General features: G+C 40.3%; 1 protein-coding gene across 1 annotated transcript in view; it reads right to left on the bottom strand.

Moving 5' to 3' along the window:
• LOC308079033 (scavenger receptor cysteine-rich type 1 protein M130-like) overlaps positions 1-19,731 on the bottom strand; it is a gene marked incomplete at its 5' end in the record, with an annotated part of 79,621 nt that overhangs the window by 2,516 nt on the left and 57,374 nt on the right. Inside the window, 15 exons of the mRNA XM_080420370.1 lie at positions 408-503; positions 1,906-2,010; positions 2,189-2,294; positions 2,465-2,640; positions 3,079-3,351; positions 5,244-5,495; positions 5,935-6,228; positions 6,404-6,721; positions 7,583-7,730; positions 7,994-8,148; positions 8,473-8,682; positions 10,134-10,352; positions 10,538-10,645; positions 11,223-11,379; positions 11,495-11,700. Of these exons, the coding sequence (XP_080276496.1) occupies positions 408-503; positions 1,906-2,010; positions 2,189-2,294; positions 2,465-2,640; positions 3,079-3,351; positions 5,244-5,495; positions 5,935-6,228; positions 6,404-6,721; positions 7,583-7,730; positions 7,994-8,148; positions 8,473-8,682; positions 10,134-10,352; positions 10,538-10,645; positions 11,223-11,379; positions 11,495-11,700 (2,823 nt within the window). The remainder of the gene's footprint in view (positions 1-407; positions 504-1,905; positions 2,011-2,188; positions 2,295-2,464; positions 2,641-3,078; positions 3,352-5,243; positions 5,496-5,934; positions 6,229-6,403; positions 6,722-7,582; positions 7,731-7,993; positions 8,149-8,472; positions 8,683-10,133; positions 10,353-10,537; positions 10,646-11,222; positions 11,380-11,494; positions 11,701-19,731) is intronic.

Below are 19,731 nucleotides of genomic sequence, written 5' to 3'. Positions count from 1 at the left end.
CTGAAAGGACTGTTGTTTAAAATACCCCGGATTTGGGAAGACAATTTATGTTTGTTTGCATTCATTTCCCCACCCCACCTATGTTAATTTCCCTTAATAAATGACTTTCTTGTGAGACTACCCTCTCTCAGTGTCTTGGCGTTGGTCAGCTTCCACAGTGTCAACATGTAAACTGTGTATGAAAGAGGACTAGTATTGTTTAGTCGTGAGGTTGGAGCACATTGTGTCAACTATGATATAAAACAACCTCCTGACTTGACTGTTGATGAGCTTACAAAAAACAGTGATACAGTATTATACAGTACAGTGGAGGTATTGTACACTGTGTCATAGTAAGACTGACTTAAATAATGAATGTGTATCACTGTCTGGTGAGAATAATTAAATTAATAATAATAATCACTCACCAAGTTGATGTAAGACTTTCATTTCATTTGCAGTGATGCCAATCTCCTCATATTCAACACCTTCATCCTCTTTGTCTTTTTGTGAAGATTTTCTTACTAGATGACACAGCGGTGAAAACATTACTGTTGTACATGCAGTTTTACTATACTTATTATGTAGGATAAAAATGTCTTCACATTAGGCGCACACGCACACACACACACACACAACACACACCACACACACACACACACACACACACACACACACACACACACACACACACACACACACACACACACACACACATACACACACACAATGAGTACAAATATGTCTTTAACAAATATCAGTTCATTTCTTTGTCGTTCTGATGTTCAAGCCTCCTATATTGACACAGTTTATATAAGAGAATATCCTATGCCTACAACCACATTTATAAAATACATTAATATAACGTTACTCACAGCGGCTGGCCTGACCTGGAATCAAACCTGGGACAACCAGGGCCTCCGGCTCCACAGACGTGCTCTCTAATGATTCTGCTATGACCGCTACAAATGTGCAGAATGGCCTTTAGATAGATGTTAGGTTCATTGTTTACCTGATATAATATAGTTTCAAATGTACAGCATGCTATTTAGATAGCATGTTGTTTAGACAGATGCTAGGTTCATCGTTTACCTGATATCATATAGTTACTTAGAGGCAATACACTGTTCTCTCTGATCTCTGTTTATTTGACTTGTTTATTGACTAGTGTTCATGCTTGTAAGTAGCCCTGGATGCGTGTCTAAATGTCTATTCTGTAAACTGTCAATATGTAAACTGTGTATGAAAGAGGACTAGTATGATTTAGTTGTGAGGTTGGAACAAATTGTGTCAACTGAGATAACGCAACCTCCTGACATTGACTGTTATATGAGCTTATATAGTGGAGTTATACAGTATTATACAGTCAGTGAGACTGAGTTAGATAATGAATGGGTGTCCCTGTCTGATGAGAATGTAAATATCACTCACCAAGTTGATCCAAGACTTTCATTTCATTTGCAGTGATGCCAATCTCCTCATATTCAACACCTTCATCCTCTTTGTCTTTTTTAAAAGATTTTCTTACTAAATGACAACACAGTTAGAAAACTACTGGTGCTAGATGTCAAAGAAAACATAGAAATATAATGTATCTACTGTTGTGCATTATTGTACTTATACTTGCCACAGCAGAACATTATTATTATATAGGATACTATGTGTGTACACACACACACACACACACACACACACACACACACACACACACACACACACACACACACACACTTGATCTTCATGAGTACAAAAAGGCTGCCAAATATCACTTTCTTTCTTTCCAAGTAAGTATTAAAACATTCAGTGAATTTACGTGATTGACACAGATTATTGACATGATGTTTTGACCCTCCTATTCAAAAGTTCAAATAAAAGAGAATATCCTATGACTACTTACATAGAATACATGAATATCATGTTACTCACAATTAACAGTGACAGGCTTTCTCACACACAGGCAGAGGAGAATCAGCAGCATCACAATCACAAGGTTTGTGATAGCCTTAGAGATTCCAAAAGAAAATCCACAACCTGAAATAAAATATAATCACCAGAATTGGTTCACTCATTAGTGTCTAGGTAAAATCACAGCATCTGAATAGCAAGGGAAACATTTTAAATGTAGTTCAATAGCACCAGTCGTTTGTGAACTGCTTATGAAAGTAGGTGTGGTACCTTCACAATAGAATTATGAAAGTAGGTGTGGTACCTTCACAATAGATTTCAGCAGGTTTGACTTTCTTACAAGACTTCCGGTGGACACAGTCTCTGATGTTCAAATTATCTTTTGTGCAAACCAGAGTCATTTCCAGGTCCTGAAGTCAAAATCAAAATGTCTTTTAGTGTTTGAGAGTTTTTTCCTTACAGTTTTCAGTCAGGAATGTCACACAAAAACATCTTTCATGTGAAATAATGTGCAGAAGAGACTGGAGTGACGCAATGTCTTATTATGTCAATGTGACTTAAAAACAAAACAGTTGTTTACCTCCTCTGTGGTTTTCACATATGTCCTAACGTTCTCTATGACTTCACCACAACCAAGCTTCTTGCACAGCAGGTTCTTAAAATGCTTTGTTAAATTTAGGGGACACAAATGCACCCACTCATCTTGGTATTGGATACTAAGTGTGCCTCCACACGTCTCTGTGGTTTGGAATGGCCCTGTAACAAGTGAAAAGGAACCTTTTGAATGGAGATTATATATATAGTATACAAAGGAAAACAATACAGGAAAACTAGAAAGATTATTCAACCACTAAAACAAGTAGAGAAATTCCAATTCATTGTCCTTTATGTCTAGAAACTTGGGAATAGGTTCATGGGTTAAAAATCACGTTCCTATAGAGGGCTTTACCCACTGCAATGTGCAGAATGTGTTTTACAGTCATAAATGATGCCATATGAACATATTGTTTTCATTAGAAAATAGTATATCAGAAATACTGAAGTAAAATATGGACTAAATTCTTAAAAAGTCTGATATACAGTAGCTACTAGGCCTATATAAAATACAAAATGCAAAAGTGCAGACTCAAATCAGGTGAAATAGCTTAGACTTAGAATCACTGTTTCTTATCACAAGTATATAAAATAATTCACCTGTACAGTAGACAGACACCAGTCCTCCAGCACACCGGCCCAGGACCGTCTCACACTGCCCAAGACTGGACTCAGAGCCCTGGCAACGGACGTGGTAAACATCTGATTCAGTTCTTCCATGTTTTTTAAAGGACAGAGCATTGCCACAGCCCAGCTCTCTGCAAACTATTTGTGAGTGTTCGTCATCCCAGTGATCACTGCAAACACTGCTAACATCAATCTTCAGCTCACCATAGCATCCCCAATACCCTGATAGGCTAATCACAGGGTTATCTGGGAAAACAGAAACAACAACAAATCAACATAAAATATAAATCCCTAATCCCACACCACACAGATGTGATAGCTATGAAAAAATATGTTTTGTTGGTCATGTAGAGATGCCATTCAAACCATTTACTTGAAATACGAGGCATACATCCACTGGGCCTGATGAGACCTGAATATCCCTCATCCAATTATGATCAATGAAAAATAAACTGTCCTTTTTCCCATTTAAACATACATCTGGCTTGATATTAAATCATCTTTTGAATACAATCCTGTATGTTAATATAACTATCAATGTGTATATGGACTGGTCAATTTATTTTATTTACAGTATTACAGTATTTATTATAATTCCTTTTTGTTGTTTTAGTTTTGGATTACACTGTTTGGTAATACAATGTATTACTCTGGCATTGGAGATGTATAAATAACTAGAAAAAGTGCTCCTCGGAGCACAGGTCTCCGCCAGGTCAGGTAGGTTATTGTGGGGCAGCAATGTTCGGAATTCACCAATCAGGATGGAATATGAAAAATCGGACGGAAGCATCTTGATCACTTGACTATAGAGACAATGGGTACCGATTTGCATGCCTGGTGGCGCTATAATAGGGCAATGTTAAAAGGGTGGCATTTGTTCTTCAACGTAGTGCGAATGTGCGTGCAAAGTCGGACGCTGCATTCATGGTTTGTGGCATTTTGTTCTAAACGGGCCACTCCTGCAAACTTTAGATGTCAATGTTAACCAATCAGGAAGGAATATGAAAAATTAAAAAGATCCATCTTGATCACATGACTATAGAGATCATGTGTACCGATTTGCGTGAAATTTGGATAAATTCTGAAGGCTTAATATCAAACAAATTGTTTTACATAAGTCGGCCTCCTGGTGGCGCTATGAAAGGCAAATGTGAAAAATGCAGGGCAGTTGTTTTTCCTTGGCCTCTAGGGAGTGTGCGTGCAAAGTTTCACGCAGATCGGTGCAGTTATAGTTAAAAACACAAATCGGCCTTTTATAGCGCCACGATGAGGCTGATTTGAACATTTTCAAGTGGCATTTCTTTCTTCGGCCTAGTGGGAATGTACGTGTGATATCTCACAGAAATCGCAAGCTGCGTTCATGATTTGAGGCATTTTGCCGGACGGGCGGACACGGGGTAAAACATACTCTCTCGCCATGCCTTTCGGCCTGGCGGAGACAATAACAGTTATTCATTACTCTTTAGCATTGGAGATGTAGTAGTAATAATAGCTATTACTCTGGGCATTGGAGATATATTAAGAATAACAGTTATTTATTACTCTAGCATTAGATATGTAGTAATAATAATAAGTTGTTACTCTGGCATTGGAGGTAGACCCCTTGGTTCCCGGAGGTTGTATTTTCACGTTCACAGTCCCAGATTGTCTTCAGGTTCTTCACATCGCTACAGTTGAAGCTCTTCTCCCACAGATCAGAAGAACTATTTGATGCTGTATGGTTTTTATAACCGCCACGGTCCAGATGACGGCACAGTTTGTCTCCCTCTTTGTCTGTCCAGCCATGGCTAGAAACCATCCTGGAACCATTCTGACTGTAAACAAACACATGTCCCTCAAAGTGTCTTCCATGCTGTTTTGGATGTTGTATTCTGATCTTCTGCCAGTCTGAGATGAGAAATAGCAGATACATAGAATAGTTGATGAAGAAATATGAATCATTGCCTCAGATTGTTTCTGTAAAATCATATTCTACCATAGTCCATGTTCATAAATGGGCTGTTACTGTAACATGCACAGTATCTATACAACACTTATTTGTTTAGGTCAGTTGGAATCAGATGAAAGCATTTAAAACGTACCAGAACACTGGAGGCCACCAAGAGAACAATGTCCTTTGTCCTATAAAGTAATGTTACAGTCTGCCACCTTGTGGCTGTTTGCAGGACAGCTCAGTCCTGACACGACTTCAGGTGGACTTAACGGTAAAGGTCCAAAGAATTCAACAGGCTCGCCGGTCTCTTCACATTGCAGCTCTCTGCAGATGGTATTTTGGACATTGGTGTCCTTCAGGGTTTCTTTACAGACAGGGATTTGTTGGTCTCCATAGCGTATCTTCACATTTCCAGAACAATGATCTCTGGAATCCTTGAAATCAGCCTTGACACTGGCTGTATGGAAACAGTATAAAAACATGTGAAACAGGTTTTCTACGCATATACAGAGATAACATATGTCACGTACCACTAAAACAACAAACAATATAATATAATATAATATAATATATATACAATAAAGATTGTATTTTTTCATGAAATAAATATACTTTCACGATTACTGTTAATATTAGTCTATTGGCCTTAGCCTAAATGACAGGATTATAGACAACATATTGCCTTTCACAAAATCTGATACAAATCTGGTACAATTGGACAAAACAACAACCTTTTTTACAACATTGTAATTTAATTCTCTCATCTTTCTGTTTCATTTTAATAACAGTTTTTTTTATATTTTGTGAAAAGCACTTTGAATTGCCTTGTTGAAATGTGATATAGCCTACACATAAACTGACCTTGCCTACTGTATAATAATCTGCAAACAAATTACCCAAGCAAACAACGAAGGCTGGTTTGTCATCACAGTTGGTCTCTGGGTCTTTTTTCACGATGATGCTCTCAGTCAGGTTGGTGGTGTGATTGGTCGGGTACATTGCCAGGATGGTCACATCCCCCTTGATGTTCTGGTGGATCTCAGAGAAGGCAGGTCCACAGCCCAGGTCTTTACACAGCATTTCAGAATTAGCTTCAGTCCAGGTGTGTGCACACACCCCCCCACAGCCTGCATGGGTGCACACCTGAACTGTCCCCCAACACTGATCTGACAGCGTTGCTGTTATATTACCTGTTGAAATACACGTTAGGATCAAATGAAAAATAGTGAGGAATGAGGATATAATATCATGTTCTGTAGAATACGTGTTGTGAACAATAAAGGGTTGGGTGAGAAATAAAGGTACCATGATAAATAGAAAATCAAACTAATCACAACAGCAACATTTAAAAAGGTTAACACATACCTGAACATTCCACCAAAGCGAGGCTCTGATTGGATGATGTTGTGTTGACCTTTGGACAGTGGAAGACTGATGTCTCTGTGGAGGAGCAGTTATAGGACTCACTCCAAACATCATTCTCCATTCCAGGTTCTCCAGAAGGAACATGAGGGAACAGGGTGACATTAGTAGCATTCCCACAATGCATCTGTCCACACACCACATCAGCAGTGTGGTTCCACGTCTCATTGGTCCCTGAGAGCCAGTAGTCCTTCCCAGCATGCTCTACTGCCACCTGACCAGAACAGGACGTTCCATTCTTCATGAATACCACCCTGTGGTCTGAAAAGCAGGTAGGGGGGGTTATCACAGAATAACTTGTGTGGACGTGTGGGCTAACACCTGCAGAAGCAACCTTCAGCCAATAAGCATAATGCAGAAAAAAACTATAAGAATAGTCAATAACATGAGATATCATGATCACACACACGGTTTTTGAAATCACATACATTACGTTTTTTAAATAGTTGTAATGATTCCTGCAGATTTGTAGGCCTATCTTATCAATGAAATTAATAAACAATATTGTAGCGCAACCCCAAAACACTGCCACGCCCCCCCCCCCCCCCCTGTTTCTTTATGTAAAAAAAAGAGAAAACAGTCTGCAATGCGCGACACCTACGACACCTTCCCGTGACCCCACTTTGGGTCGCGACCCATAGTTTGAGAACCGCTGATGTAAACTTCACGTTTGAACATTATTTGATTTGTTAACTTTGCTGTTGTAGGCTATAGGCCTACCCACAATTTTGAAATTACTCAATAATTTGTGCAGGATGTTATGTTCGCCTCTATCTGTCCTTAACGCTGCTACTGTGCTTCGTTGAGAATATAAATCACAAGCTACATTGATTATACTTATACATGTTGTATTTTATTCACATTTATTTTTCTTGTATTACGTTGCAATAGCTCTGTCACAATAGACATATTGGCTTGTTATTCTCAAGACTACAGAATGAACTTAATGTTTCTCCATTCATATTTTTATCATTGTTGATATATCATGTGTTAGTCTGAATTGAATTATGCTGCTGCTACCATGACCTCTTCAGAAGCATTCATAGTCATTTTTTTTAAATTACACTTTAAATCACAAAAAACACCTGTCGATACTACAATAATGCATCATCATGCTCTTACTTTCACAGGTAACATGAGCAGTGGAAGAGCATGGGACAGAGTCATTGTACTTGGCCTTGCAGTGCCACAGTGACGTCTCAGTGCCATTACAGTTGACATTGTCCAGTATTCCATGATGTCCAGTTCTGGTGGTGCTGGTGTAAATCACCTGCAAGAACACATTCAATGTATTCTGAATAAAATGCATGCTTATTTCTGACTACTGATGTGGATGGGGAACTTGTGCAGATATTGTGCAAAACTGATATAAGTAGAAAGATACAGTAGTAATAACATGGTATTTAAACCACAGCACTAAAAATGTACTGGAAATGCCAGGTCACTGTTAAATGCTGAATGTATATTTAAAGTGTAAACATTGATAAACATTCATGTAAACATTCATATTAACCATAAAGAATGAGAGCTCACCTTGCCACAACCCAACTCTCTGCAAACCACTTCTCCATCATGTCTGTCCCAGTCTGAACCACACACAGGCTGCAGACCCATAGAACTATTGATATAAACGGCACCATAACAATCACTGGGACTGTGGTTGTCCAGGAGAGTTATGTTGATCTTTTCTGTTAAAACATTAAGGGATTTTACATTGGGGAAAAAATCCATTAAATAAGTGAAATGTATTTAATTTAAATAATAAAATGAAGACATCAAGAAACATGCTCAGTTTATTATGTTTTGTCACAGTCACAGAAATGATTGACCAAAAGAGAGGCATGTAGTCTAAACTGCTTAAATGTGCACTATTAAGTATCCCCATGCATAAAACGATACAAAATACAATAAAATAAAAAGCATGGACACACTTAAAGCTTAACACAGGAGTAGACTCCTTTTTCCAAACCAGCTGCAGTGCTGAAACTATGACATGTATGGATGGATATTACCTGAGCAGCTCAGTGTGGATGGAACTGATTGGCTCCTGTCACAGGTAAAGTTATGTGTGAGACTGACTCCACATCTCAGTTGTTTACACATCATATCAGCTGTTATTGTGGTGTTTTCATTGCAGGTAATATTCCACATGTCACCGTCCTCCACCATCAAGGTTCCAGAACAGACATTGTCCCCGTCTTGTAGCCGTAACATTGGGTGATCTATTAACAGACATGAAAATGTACCAACACTTTAACATACATCTTTATGTGAAAATGTACCAACACAATTAACATACATCTTTATGTGAAAATGTACCAACACAATTAACATACATCTTTATGTGAAAATGTACCAACACTGAACATTTGAACATTCATTAAAAAGCAAACAAATACATTGTATTTTGTGCACACGTGCGCATGCATAATATTAGTGTGTGTGTATGTGTGTGTGTGTGTGTGTGTGTGTGTGTGTGTGTGTGTGTGTGTGTATGTATGTATGTGTGTGTATGTGTGCCTGCAGTCAGCTGATCACTCCGTGTCCCACTCAATTCTTAAAAACGCAGCGATTGATGAGGAGATTCTCATCTTCACGGTAAAGGCACGCCTCCAAGTGCTGCCAACCAAACTGAATCTGTCCATCTGGTATCCCAATAAACATGACTCTTACTGCCTACATCATGGACAGTATCAGACCATAGAGTCCATGTCCCATATATTAAACGGTTGTAATGTTTACAAAGGACTGTACATAGCCAGGCATGACATAATTGTTGACATTATTACAAAAGATGTGTCACCCACGTTTGATTCCTCCGTTGTGTTTTACAAACATTCTTGTGTGAAACCAGAAATGTTTCAATGCAATGACCCCCATGTATTTGCAAATATAACTGCAGACACACCGGATGTCATTGTGATTGATGAGAACAGCAGAGAGGTTTTCCTATTGGAAGTTGGCTGTACTTTTGATTCAAGTTTAGAGGAAGCTTTCCTTACTAAGCAAGTAAAATACCAGCCATTAGTACAAGCCATTATACATCTAGGCTACAAGTGCCAGCTCATTGTTTTTATATTTGGCAGCTTGGGCCATGTCCACAGGCTGGTGGTCAGGGGCTTGAGGATTATGGGGTTGTCCAAGTGTAAGGCAAAGCAGCTTGCAACATATTGCTCAATCTCCTCCATTATAGGCAGTCGATCTATTTGGAGGAGAAGGTGCTTCCTGTACCCATAACTTTTTCTCCGGCGTTGGTAATATGGCAGACTGAAGTGTATCACCAATGTTAACTGTGAATAAGTTCATGTGCATTTGTTGTTTATATTCTGAACTTGTTTGGACTGAAGCACTGGGACACATGTTGTTTTGAGTGTGCGGGACATCAAAAGCAACTGAAAAATATTTGTGCTCCTGTAATGTATTTTATAAATGTGGACTCAAATAAAGAAATTGAAATGTGTGTGTGTGTGTGTGTGTGTGTGTGTGTGTGTGTGTGTGTGTGTGTGTGTGTGTGTGTGTGTGTGTGTGTGTGTGTGTGTGTGTGAGTTCAGTCTTGCAAAAAGAGTGCTACTTCTTTCCACATATTAATGCATGTCTGTATGTGTGGTTTGTAACTGACTGCTGTTGGATATAAGAACACAGAGGTAAACCAAAGTGAGGTAAACAAACGTACCTGAACATGTGACGAAAGCAGGTTTAGAGCATGTTGCAGGCACAGGGTCTTTAGGATCACACTGCCACAGATGGTCTTCATTTCTGGTGCCTGTACAATGAATTCTCTTCTTGCCTTTGGAGGTGAATCCCTCTGGTGAGGTCATTTTGGTCGGGTCAGGTACATCTTTTGCGATTCCACATTTGAGGTTGTTGCACAGAAGGTCAGCTGGTTCCTTTCCTTAAGTCGGAGAAAAACCAACATGAGATATTTAATTTGGAATATATGAGAAATACTATCATTGCTGCTGCTGCTGCTACTACTATTTCTAATGATAATACTAATAAGAGCCCGGAATAACAGTCCAAAGGTCCATAAATGATCACACAGGAATTTATGATGACACATTATAGTGTAACTCTTACCCCAGTTGTCAGAACAAACATATTGTTGTGAATTTTCCTCATTTGACGTTGTGGTGAATTGGACAGCTCCGGCACATTTAAAACCATCCAAACTTATTTCAATCTTATCTACAAGTAGAAAGAAAGAAAGAAAGAAAGAAAGAAAGAAAGAAAGAAAGAAAGAAAGAATATATTTTGACTTGGAAATTAAAGTTATGTGATGTCCATCACTCACCACAGTTAATTCCAAAAAGAATACATTATCAATGTCCAAGCTCAAGAATGTTAACAATAATATGTTCTACAATGGTGTAAACAATCATAATGGAATAGGGGTAATATTCAGAGAAAAATAATTGTATATTTATGAGAGTCAAAAACTTGAATATTCTGTGAGAATAAAGTCATGATTTAGCAAGGAAGAGAAAACCTCACTTTCCTGCAGTGGATGACCTAATCAAATTATACTTTTCAATTAGAAATACTATCACTATTATCAGAAGCTTCTATGGGCAAATTTATGACATGTTTTAGTACAATTCTAGATAAACAGAATACTTTTTAATCACAAAGCAAAAGTGTGTGTGTGTGTGTGTGTGTGTGTGTGTGTGTGTGTGTGTGTGTGTGTGTGTGTGTGTGTGTGTGTGTGTGTGTGTGTAACAAAACAGTCAACAACAAAGTGATTAATACTGAGGTGTGTTCTTACCTGAACATGTGATCCATTTAACTGAGTCCTGAGTGGAGACGTTGACCCCCCAATCACTGAAGTTCTGGTTGGAGACGTTGACCCCCCAATCACTGAAGTTCTGGCAGTTCCACAGCTGATCCTCTGTCCCGTTACAGTTCACACCATTGATCCATACCTTATCAGGAATATTAGTTATATTGTGTTTCATTATATAGATACAGTTCACATTATTAAATATGAGTTATATTCTGTTTCATTATATAGATACAGTTTATATTATTGATTCATACCTTATCAGGTATATTTGTTATATTGTGTTTCATGATGTATGAAGATCCATTCACAGCCTGTCCACAGCCAATACTCCTACACACCACATCTTCATTGTTCTGGTTCCAGTTATCATGACCAACGAGGCCCCATTCATAGTCATGATAGATTTCAATGTAACCCTCACATGGGTTGGAGCCACCTTTAAGGATCAGCCTGGTCACACCTGCATGGTTACATGTCATGTTAAATGTACAGTATATACACTATTTCAAAATTAAACAAAAGTTGATAAAGCCACAAATGGGAAAAGTTTATTTGTGTTAAATGTTGTGAACCTGGCAATATGAATTGAAGAAAGCAAGAAATAATTTGCAACCCGGAAAACCCCCTACGTCAGGTGCCAGTACTGCTCCCGGTTCGGCTACAATGGGAAAAACATGGCCACAGGCTGACTAAATAAGCGATTTAAGCGGTTGTTTCGTGCCGGACCAAAAAGTTAGGGTTCCGGAACATCCTCAAACATCTGTACAATTTGGAAACTACCATTCGTTTTTGGAAACATTGTGGCGAAAAGGGTAATCCACGGACCCTTTGCGGCCGTTCCACCGATTCCGGTAGAGCTCACAGTGGAACCTCATCTCGGAGTTGTATAGCGAAGTGAGAGGTTCGTAATGGGGCTACACTTGTATTATGGCTCAATCTCCGTGACAACAGCTCGTTGAGGAGTTGGCAGGTTGTTGTTTGGGGTCATTGAGAGTTCAGAGTGCCCACTTTTACTTTTGCTTTGATTAGAACCAGTAGACTACTTTTAATGTTTTTGCAGCAGTTTTAGCAACAGTAGAAGCCTGGATTCCCATTGTGAATGAAAATAGCATGTTCAAAGTTCGTCAGGTGGAGAGGCAGTGACCACATTTGAACTGAAGCCCAACAAAAAGACAAATTGACTCTGATTCCAGCAGCCAGTAGAACTTAAATACTGGAGGATGATGATGATGATGATAAAAACCTGTTACAACTAAGATCCAACTAAGTTTCCTTATTATATGACAAACTTATTTCTATTAATACAAAACCACTCTTAATTACAAATAGTTGGGAAAGGATATTCCAGGCTTTAAATTTAGATTGGAACTGGCCCTCTATTTGGAACATTATCTTCTCCTCATCCAAAAATGCAGCTCACCAAATTATTCACTATAAATTCATACATACATTTTACTTCACGCCCGAGCGTAGATTTAAATGTAAACTAGTGGACTCTGATCTATGTACCATTTGTTCTTCAGCTAAAGGAGACTATTTACATATATTTTGGTATTGCTCCTCAATTAAAAGTTTCTGGATTTGGATTAAGGAGATTCTTATAGCTATTATTGGTAAACCTCTTCCCAGCTGCCCTGCCCTTTTACTTATTGAATTTAACCCAAATATTTTGTTAACATTTCAGGATAAACACATATTACTAGCCGCCTCAACTGCCGCCAAGAAAACTATTATTAAAAACTGGTTTGAACCAACTATTAATTTGAAAATAAACTGACTTAATAGTTTTTCGGATATTTGTTTACTGGAGCGCTCTACTGCCAGAATGAACGGTGCCAGAGCTGACACTGTGGATAACTGGTCCAGAGCTCTGGATGCAGTTCAGTCGCTTGGCTAGTTTCAATCTGTATTGGGTGGTGGCCTTGTCCATTTCTCCCTTTCCCCGTACCTGTGGCTCCTGTACATGTCCTGTACTTGTCCTGTGCTTGTCTTGTGCTTGTCTTGTGTTGGTCTGTCCCTGTCTGTACCTGTCTTGTACTTGTACTTTTTTTTCCCTGTTCATGTGGATGTCCATATTGTTTTGAATGTTTTGCTTGTTATGTTTTTTGTTTAATGTATGCATGTCTCCATCTAATGCATGTATGCATGTTTATTGTTTGACTTGTCTCATTTATTTAGCTCTTTGTGAGTTTGTTTGTCTGACATTTTTTATTTTATTTTGTATTATTATTTTTTGTTGTAAGTCTACATGTGTATTATTATCAGTTTATTTTTTCTTTCCCTTTTTTGTCTTGATTTTTCCTGAGTATGGCCTCTTTGTGTGCTTTGGTGATCTCAGAATTTCCAAGAGTGGGGTGATTGAGTGTAGCTTAAGTGATCACAATATCATTTTCTGCACTCGGAAGATTCACGGACCTGGAGATTATTGTCACAGGACAATCAGCTGCAGGTCTATGAAACACTACTCAAGTGATCTTCTAACAACAGCTCTTGGAAAAATGGACTGGTCCCATGTCCTAAATTGCACCTCTGTGGAGGAGTCCTGGTCCTGTTTCAAAAAAGCTTTTTTGTGTGTACTTGATAACATCGCACACACAAAGGTGGTGAGGGTCAAAGCTAGCACAGAACCTTGGATGAAGGGTGACATTTTGAATGCCATCAAACTCAGGAACAAAAGCTACTCAGAGTTCAGGAAAAACAAAAGTGAGCAGCTACTTGAAAAGTGCAGAAATCTACGAAATGTAGTTACTAAATTGATCAGAAATGCCAAAAAGAATTTCTTAAATGAGAACATAGAGGCAAACAAAAGCCACCCACAAAAACTGTGGGAGGCACTAAAACAATTAGGCTGCAACGGAAAAATTCAGACAAAATCTACAAACATTTGCATTATTTCAAGTGGCTCGCTCACTACCGACAAGCAATTGGTAGCGGACTGTTTTAACAGTTTCTTCACCACAGTTGCAACCCAGTTGGTAAGCAAACTCCCTCAGCATTCAGGTCTGTATGGCCCCGACCACATTCAAGCTCACTATGAGAAACTAGGGGCTAAAAAAGATTCCTTCTTTTTCAAACCTGTATTGACTAATGATGTGCAAAACAAACTCCTCGCCCTACAGCCAAACAAGGCCACCGGCCTTGACAACATCCCCACCAGATTCCTCAGAGACGCAGCGGTCTCCATTGCTCCCATAGTAGCCCACATTACAAACTTATCCATCAGTCAGTGTCACGTCCCACAAGAATTCAAGTTGGCTAGAGTAATCCCTCTATATAAAAAAGGAAGCAAACTAGATCCTGGCAACTATAGGCCTGTTTCCATCCTTTGTTCCATCTCAAAGGTTATAGAGCGATCAATCCAAGAACAAATCAACAGCTACCTCAGCGAGCGTAAACTGTTGTTTGAATTCCAATCGGGCTTCAGAACATCCCACTCCACTGACACATGCCTACTATATTTGACCGATTACATCAAACGTGAGGTAGACTCGGGCAAATACTGTTGCATGGTCATGCTGGACCTCCAAAAGGCGTTTGACACTGTAAACCACGCAATTCTACTTGATAAGCTGAAGGCGATTGGTTTTGATTGCACATCACTAAATTGGATGAGATCTTACTTGGAGGGTAGAGAACAAGTGGTTGACATCAACGGAACCATGTCCTCATCCCTCCTGGTGAGCTGCGGGGTTCCTCAAGGCAGCATTCTAGGGCCGTTACTGTTCCTTCTATACATTAACGACATGAATGCTGCCTGTAACTGCAAACTGTTCCTGTTCGCTGATGACTCGGCACTCCTGATCTCGGGTGAGGACAAGTTGCAAGTTGGGGAAGCTCTCAGCTCTGAACTCTCAAAAATCCGTACCTGGCTTACCGATAACAAACTGTCACTACACCTTGGGAAAACTGAATCCATTCTATTTGGGACCAAACATTCCCTCAGTAAAATGAAGGTAAATGACTTCAAGGTCAAAGTCGATGACACAATCATCACTAGCAAAGAAGAGATTACCTATTTGGGATGTATTCTTGACAAATACCTGACAGGTGAAAGCATGGCAACAAAGGTGTTCAAAGGAGTAAACCAGAGAACCAGATTTATGGGCAGAGTTTCCTCTTTTGTCAACCCTCAGGCCCTCAGGACCCTCTCAGGGGCCCTGATTCAGCCCCTTTTTGACTATGCTAGCTCCTCTTGGTACTCCAACACCTCAGTGTCACTGAAGACTAAGCTTCAAACCTCCCAAAACAAACTGATTCGACTACTTCTCGGACTGGGGCCCATGACCCACCTCTCTCCCACTCACTTTGCCAGCCTAGGCTGGCTCAGGGTGGAAGACAGGGTTAAACAACTAAAAATGGGACTGGTCTTCAAAATTGTAAATGCAGATTTGCCCGAAATGCCCCCTATACCCGCATATCTGTATAAATACCTCGAAAAAGTTAGTGACACCCACAGCCACGAAACTAGAGGGAGCGTAAACAACAATCTGGTACCACCCACCCATAAAACAAACATGGGCAAATTGTCCTTCTATAGCACAGCCACCAAGGATTGGAATAGTCTAACCCCATCCCTCAAAAAAGGCAGTTCGCTGGGCTCATTCAAAACAGCCCTAAAAACTCATCTTTCTGGAGGCCTAAAGAGGAGCTAGTACCAGTTTCCCTGTAGACAGACGACCCCCCCCTCCTCTTTTTTGTACATATTTTTTATTTCCTCATGCTTTTTTTGTATATAATTTTTATTTTTCCATGCTTCCCCCCCCCCCTTTTTTTTTTTTTTTTCATAGTGGTATACATAGTGGTATTTTTCCTGTATTATCTGTATTTTCATGTTGATTTTTGAACTGTTTGGTTGCTACTATATATGTCTATGAAATTAATTCAAGGACCCCAACGGAAACAACTCCGCAAGGACTTTTTTGGCCGGACCTTTTAGACAAAAGCATTATAAATGTAACTGTGTTGTTTTACATTCTTTTGCCTAATAAAATTTTCAATCAATCAATCAAACCTGTTTGCTTTACTTAAAAAAAAATTGATAAAAAAAAAAAAAACCTGGGACGCCAGGTGTCGCCGTTGAGCCCTGTGGTGGTGTCATGGGCCTATCAACCAAACACCAATGAAGGAGGGTGTCCACCTGAAGACCCCAGTGAAGCGTATACCCCGGCCCTACCCCACTCAATACCAAATGCTGATTAATCTAAGGGATTGTACTATCTAGTCCTATGAGCTCAACATTGGGCGTAGCTGTATTGGGAACTCCTTCTATGGTTATGGCTGAGTCATGGTGGCATGAGCGTGACGTCAGAGGTCTGCCCGTCCTCCCTTTAGTCAATTTCAATATAGGATAGGATGACAACACAGATCATTATTAATTGTAATAAAAGTCATATTTACCTGAACAAACAACACCAGCATCTTCATGGTGTCCACAGTTGTGCTTTCCAATCCCGTTATGCCTGCACTGTGAAAGCTGTGACTCACTGCCTGAACACCTGACATCATCCAACCAGATGTTTCCAACACCCCGTCCGAAGTGGGCATTCTTTGGTGCTGACAGAGCTGTTCCACAGCCTAACTGTCTACACACAACCTGGGCATCATCCAGACCCCAATCATCATCACACACCGTCCCCCAGCTGTCATGGTAGTACACCTCCACTCTGCCTGAACAGTTGTTTGAACCACCGACCAGCCTCACTGAATAATCACCTGAATGAGAAGAAAAACATGACAATGATCAGCCTGAAAGAAAGCTTACCTACATGTAGGAGTGTCCTCATAATAAAGATTTGACATGACACGAGGCTGTAAATCATGCATGCTAAATACACACACGCACACGCACGCGCACACACACACACACACACACACACACACACACACACACCCACCCACCCACCCCTCCTTCCTCACAGCTCAGTGTGATGGACTCACTTCTAAAGAACTCTCTGTCAGGACAGAGAGAGAGAGAAATTAAGAAAACGCTGTGCGATAGATGTGTGATTCTTAGTAGAGATTTCAAAGAGATTTCGGCTTGAGGCGTGGTGGAATATCCCTTTAATCTTGTAGATCAGCTATTTGAACTATTTTAAAATGATTTTCAAAATAGCAAAAAACTAAAAAAATTGCATAAGGGTTAAGGCGGCGGGCAAGATAGAGCCCCCTGTGTGCTACCCGTTACCACAGTTATAAACGGGCACCGGGCCGTACTTGGGAACGATGCAAGTCAGTAACAGAGTTTGGAATTCATTCCCAAGGTGAATGGAAACACTATTATAGAAATAATAATGAAACGCTCTCACACTGTAGTGTAGTAGGGCTCCTATGATAAAGTGCTTTATTGCACCCAAAGAAATTCTGTGAGGTTTGGAGCTACACGCTCTTCATCAGACTCATGGATGGGAACGCATTCTTTCATTCATTTACTAGAGGTGACCAGTGTCACCAAGAGCTGATTTAGGCAAGCATATAATTTTCCTCAAAAAATGCCTAGTCAGGCAGGGTTGTTATATAAGCCTGACCAGCTGTATCTATTTTGTTGATTAACACAGTAAATGGCAGAAGCCACAGAGAACTGTGAGTTCATGACAGGGACGGCCACTTGACTCCTCCCACACAGACAGCTCCAACACTGACAAAAATCCAACTGATTTTAGCTGTTCATAAACAATTTACTTGTGGTACAAATACATAGACCATGGGTCCATTTGGTTCTCTCACACACACACACACACACACACACACACACACACACACACACACACACAGTTCTGAATGTAGAGATAGATCACAGAATCCCCAGTCTAGATTGGGTTGCCAACATTGCCACCCAGCAATATGGGACGGGTCGCGCACACACACACACACACACATGCCACACAATGATGCCGCGGCCACCTGAGGGAATCTCACACAAGCACACACATACACATACAGTTCCCTGTCAACTGAGTGGCACCCCCAGGGTCCTAGCACCCTTCTCATACAGCACACAAACATACAGGGAGGCAGACAGATGCACTGCCAGGAGCATGCACAGAAAGATAAATATTGTCCCTTTACCCGGGACAAATGACGTCCCGTACGGGATGCGCCTCTTTTGGTCAAAATACGGGGCGTTGACTGTTGACTGTTGGCAAACCTGATTCTAGACTAGATTGTAATCTAGAATCCTTGTTATAATCATGTTTCACTCATCAGTTACAGTATCTGTGGTGAGGGTCACAGTAATAGTTGATGTAACTCTCACTACAGATTGAATCTATTATTGTATCATGAGAATATTCCGTATTCTCTACTTACTATGAAGTAAAACATTTTTATTTTTTTTAAACCAAACATTTTAAGATGCTGCATACATTTCGTTTTCATGCCCAATCATTTCAAAATTCAACAACAGATGATTGTATGATTGTAACAAAGTATTATTCACAAACGGAACATTTTAAAAGTATAATAAAAAACTTGTCACTTGCCTTCTGAGGTCACAGGGCTGGTGGCTGCTATGCAGAGCAGCAGAAGCTGCAGAAACCACATTGTCACTGTAGCTCCTGACTAGACTGACACACACACACAGAGTCATCACAGTGGTTTATAACAGAGACCTATAAATGTAGACGCCTCCTCAGATGGCTAGTTCATAAGAGGAAGCCTCGCAGCAACTAGTTAGTTGGAACTTGCCAAACTCCACACATTGAGGCTTCACCACATCGACAAACTATAAATTACAGAGTGGCAACACGGCAAAAGTTGTGCAAAATAGTTATCTTCCAGGGATCTTTATAATTTTACTATTTTTTTAATTGTTTGTTTATTTATTTACCTACTATTTACTTACTATTTATTTATTTACTTACAGAGCCTATCCTCCACGTGCCAGAGCCTCTTCTCTCCCCCAGTCCCGGCAGAGTAGTTCCGGAGAAGCGGATTGAGTGGGTAGCTACTGGGACATAAGTCGGGGTTGATCAACCCCGGCTGGGTCACCTGGGCGGCAACACTGATGATACGTCCCAGGTGCATCCATGTGATTTTTTTTCGTTAAAGTTATTCTATTTATAGTGGCTCATTGGAATAGACTACGTGACAACCAGGAATAGTTTGGTGACCACTGGAGAGACGGTTGACAGCCGGAATGTAGACGGCATCCGGGAGCAGTATGGGTTAGCGCCCCAGCCTGCGTTTTCCGTGAGGAAGAAGCCCAACAAATCCACGGTGAGGCCTTTAAAGTTTAGGAGGGATATTCAAGCAAGCCAAACGTGGAGCCTGCAGTACCACCACGGCCTAAGAAAACATCACGCCAGAAGGAAATGTTTGGAGCGAGGGAGGCTGGTGCAACGCTCAGGTCCTGGACCTGGTGAGACGGAAGAGGAGCCCGGCCAGGAGGCCACCCACAGAGCCTAGTCCCTCCAGGGGCTCTGGCTCCCCAGGCAGGTTCACTAACCACCACTCAGCTATGGCAGCCCCATGCCACGTCCATGCCATGCCACGT

Source organism: Gymnoscopelus braueri (genome assembly GCF_963280865.1).
Source record: "Gymnoscopelus braueri genome assembly, chromosome: 22".
NCBI classification, from domain to species: domain Eukaryota; kingdom Metazoa; phylum Chordata; class Actinopteri; order Myctophiformes; family Myctophidae; genus Gymnoscopelus; species Gymnoscopelus braueri.
This window is presented reverse-complemented; position numbering and strand designations above follow the sequence as displayed.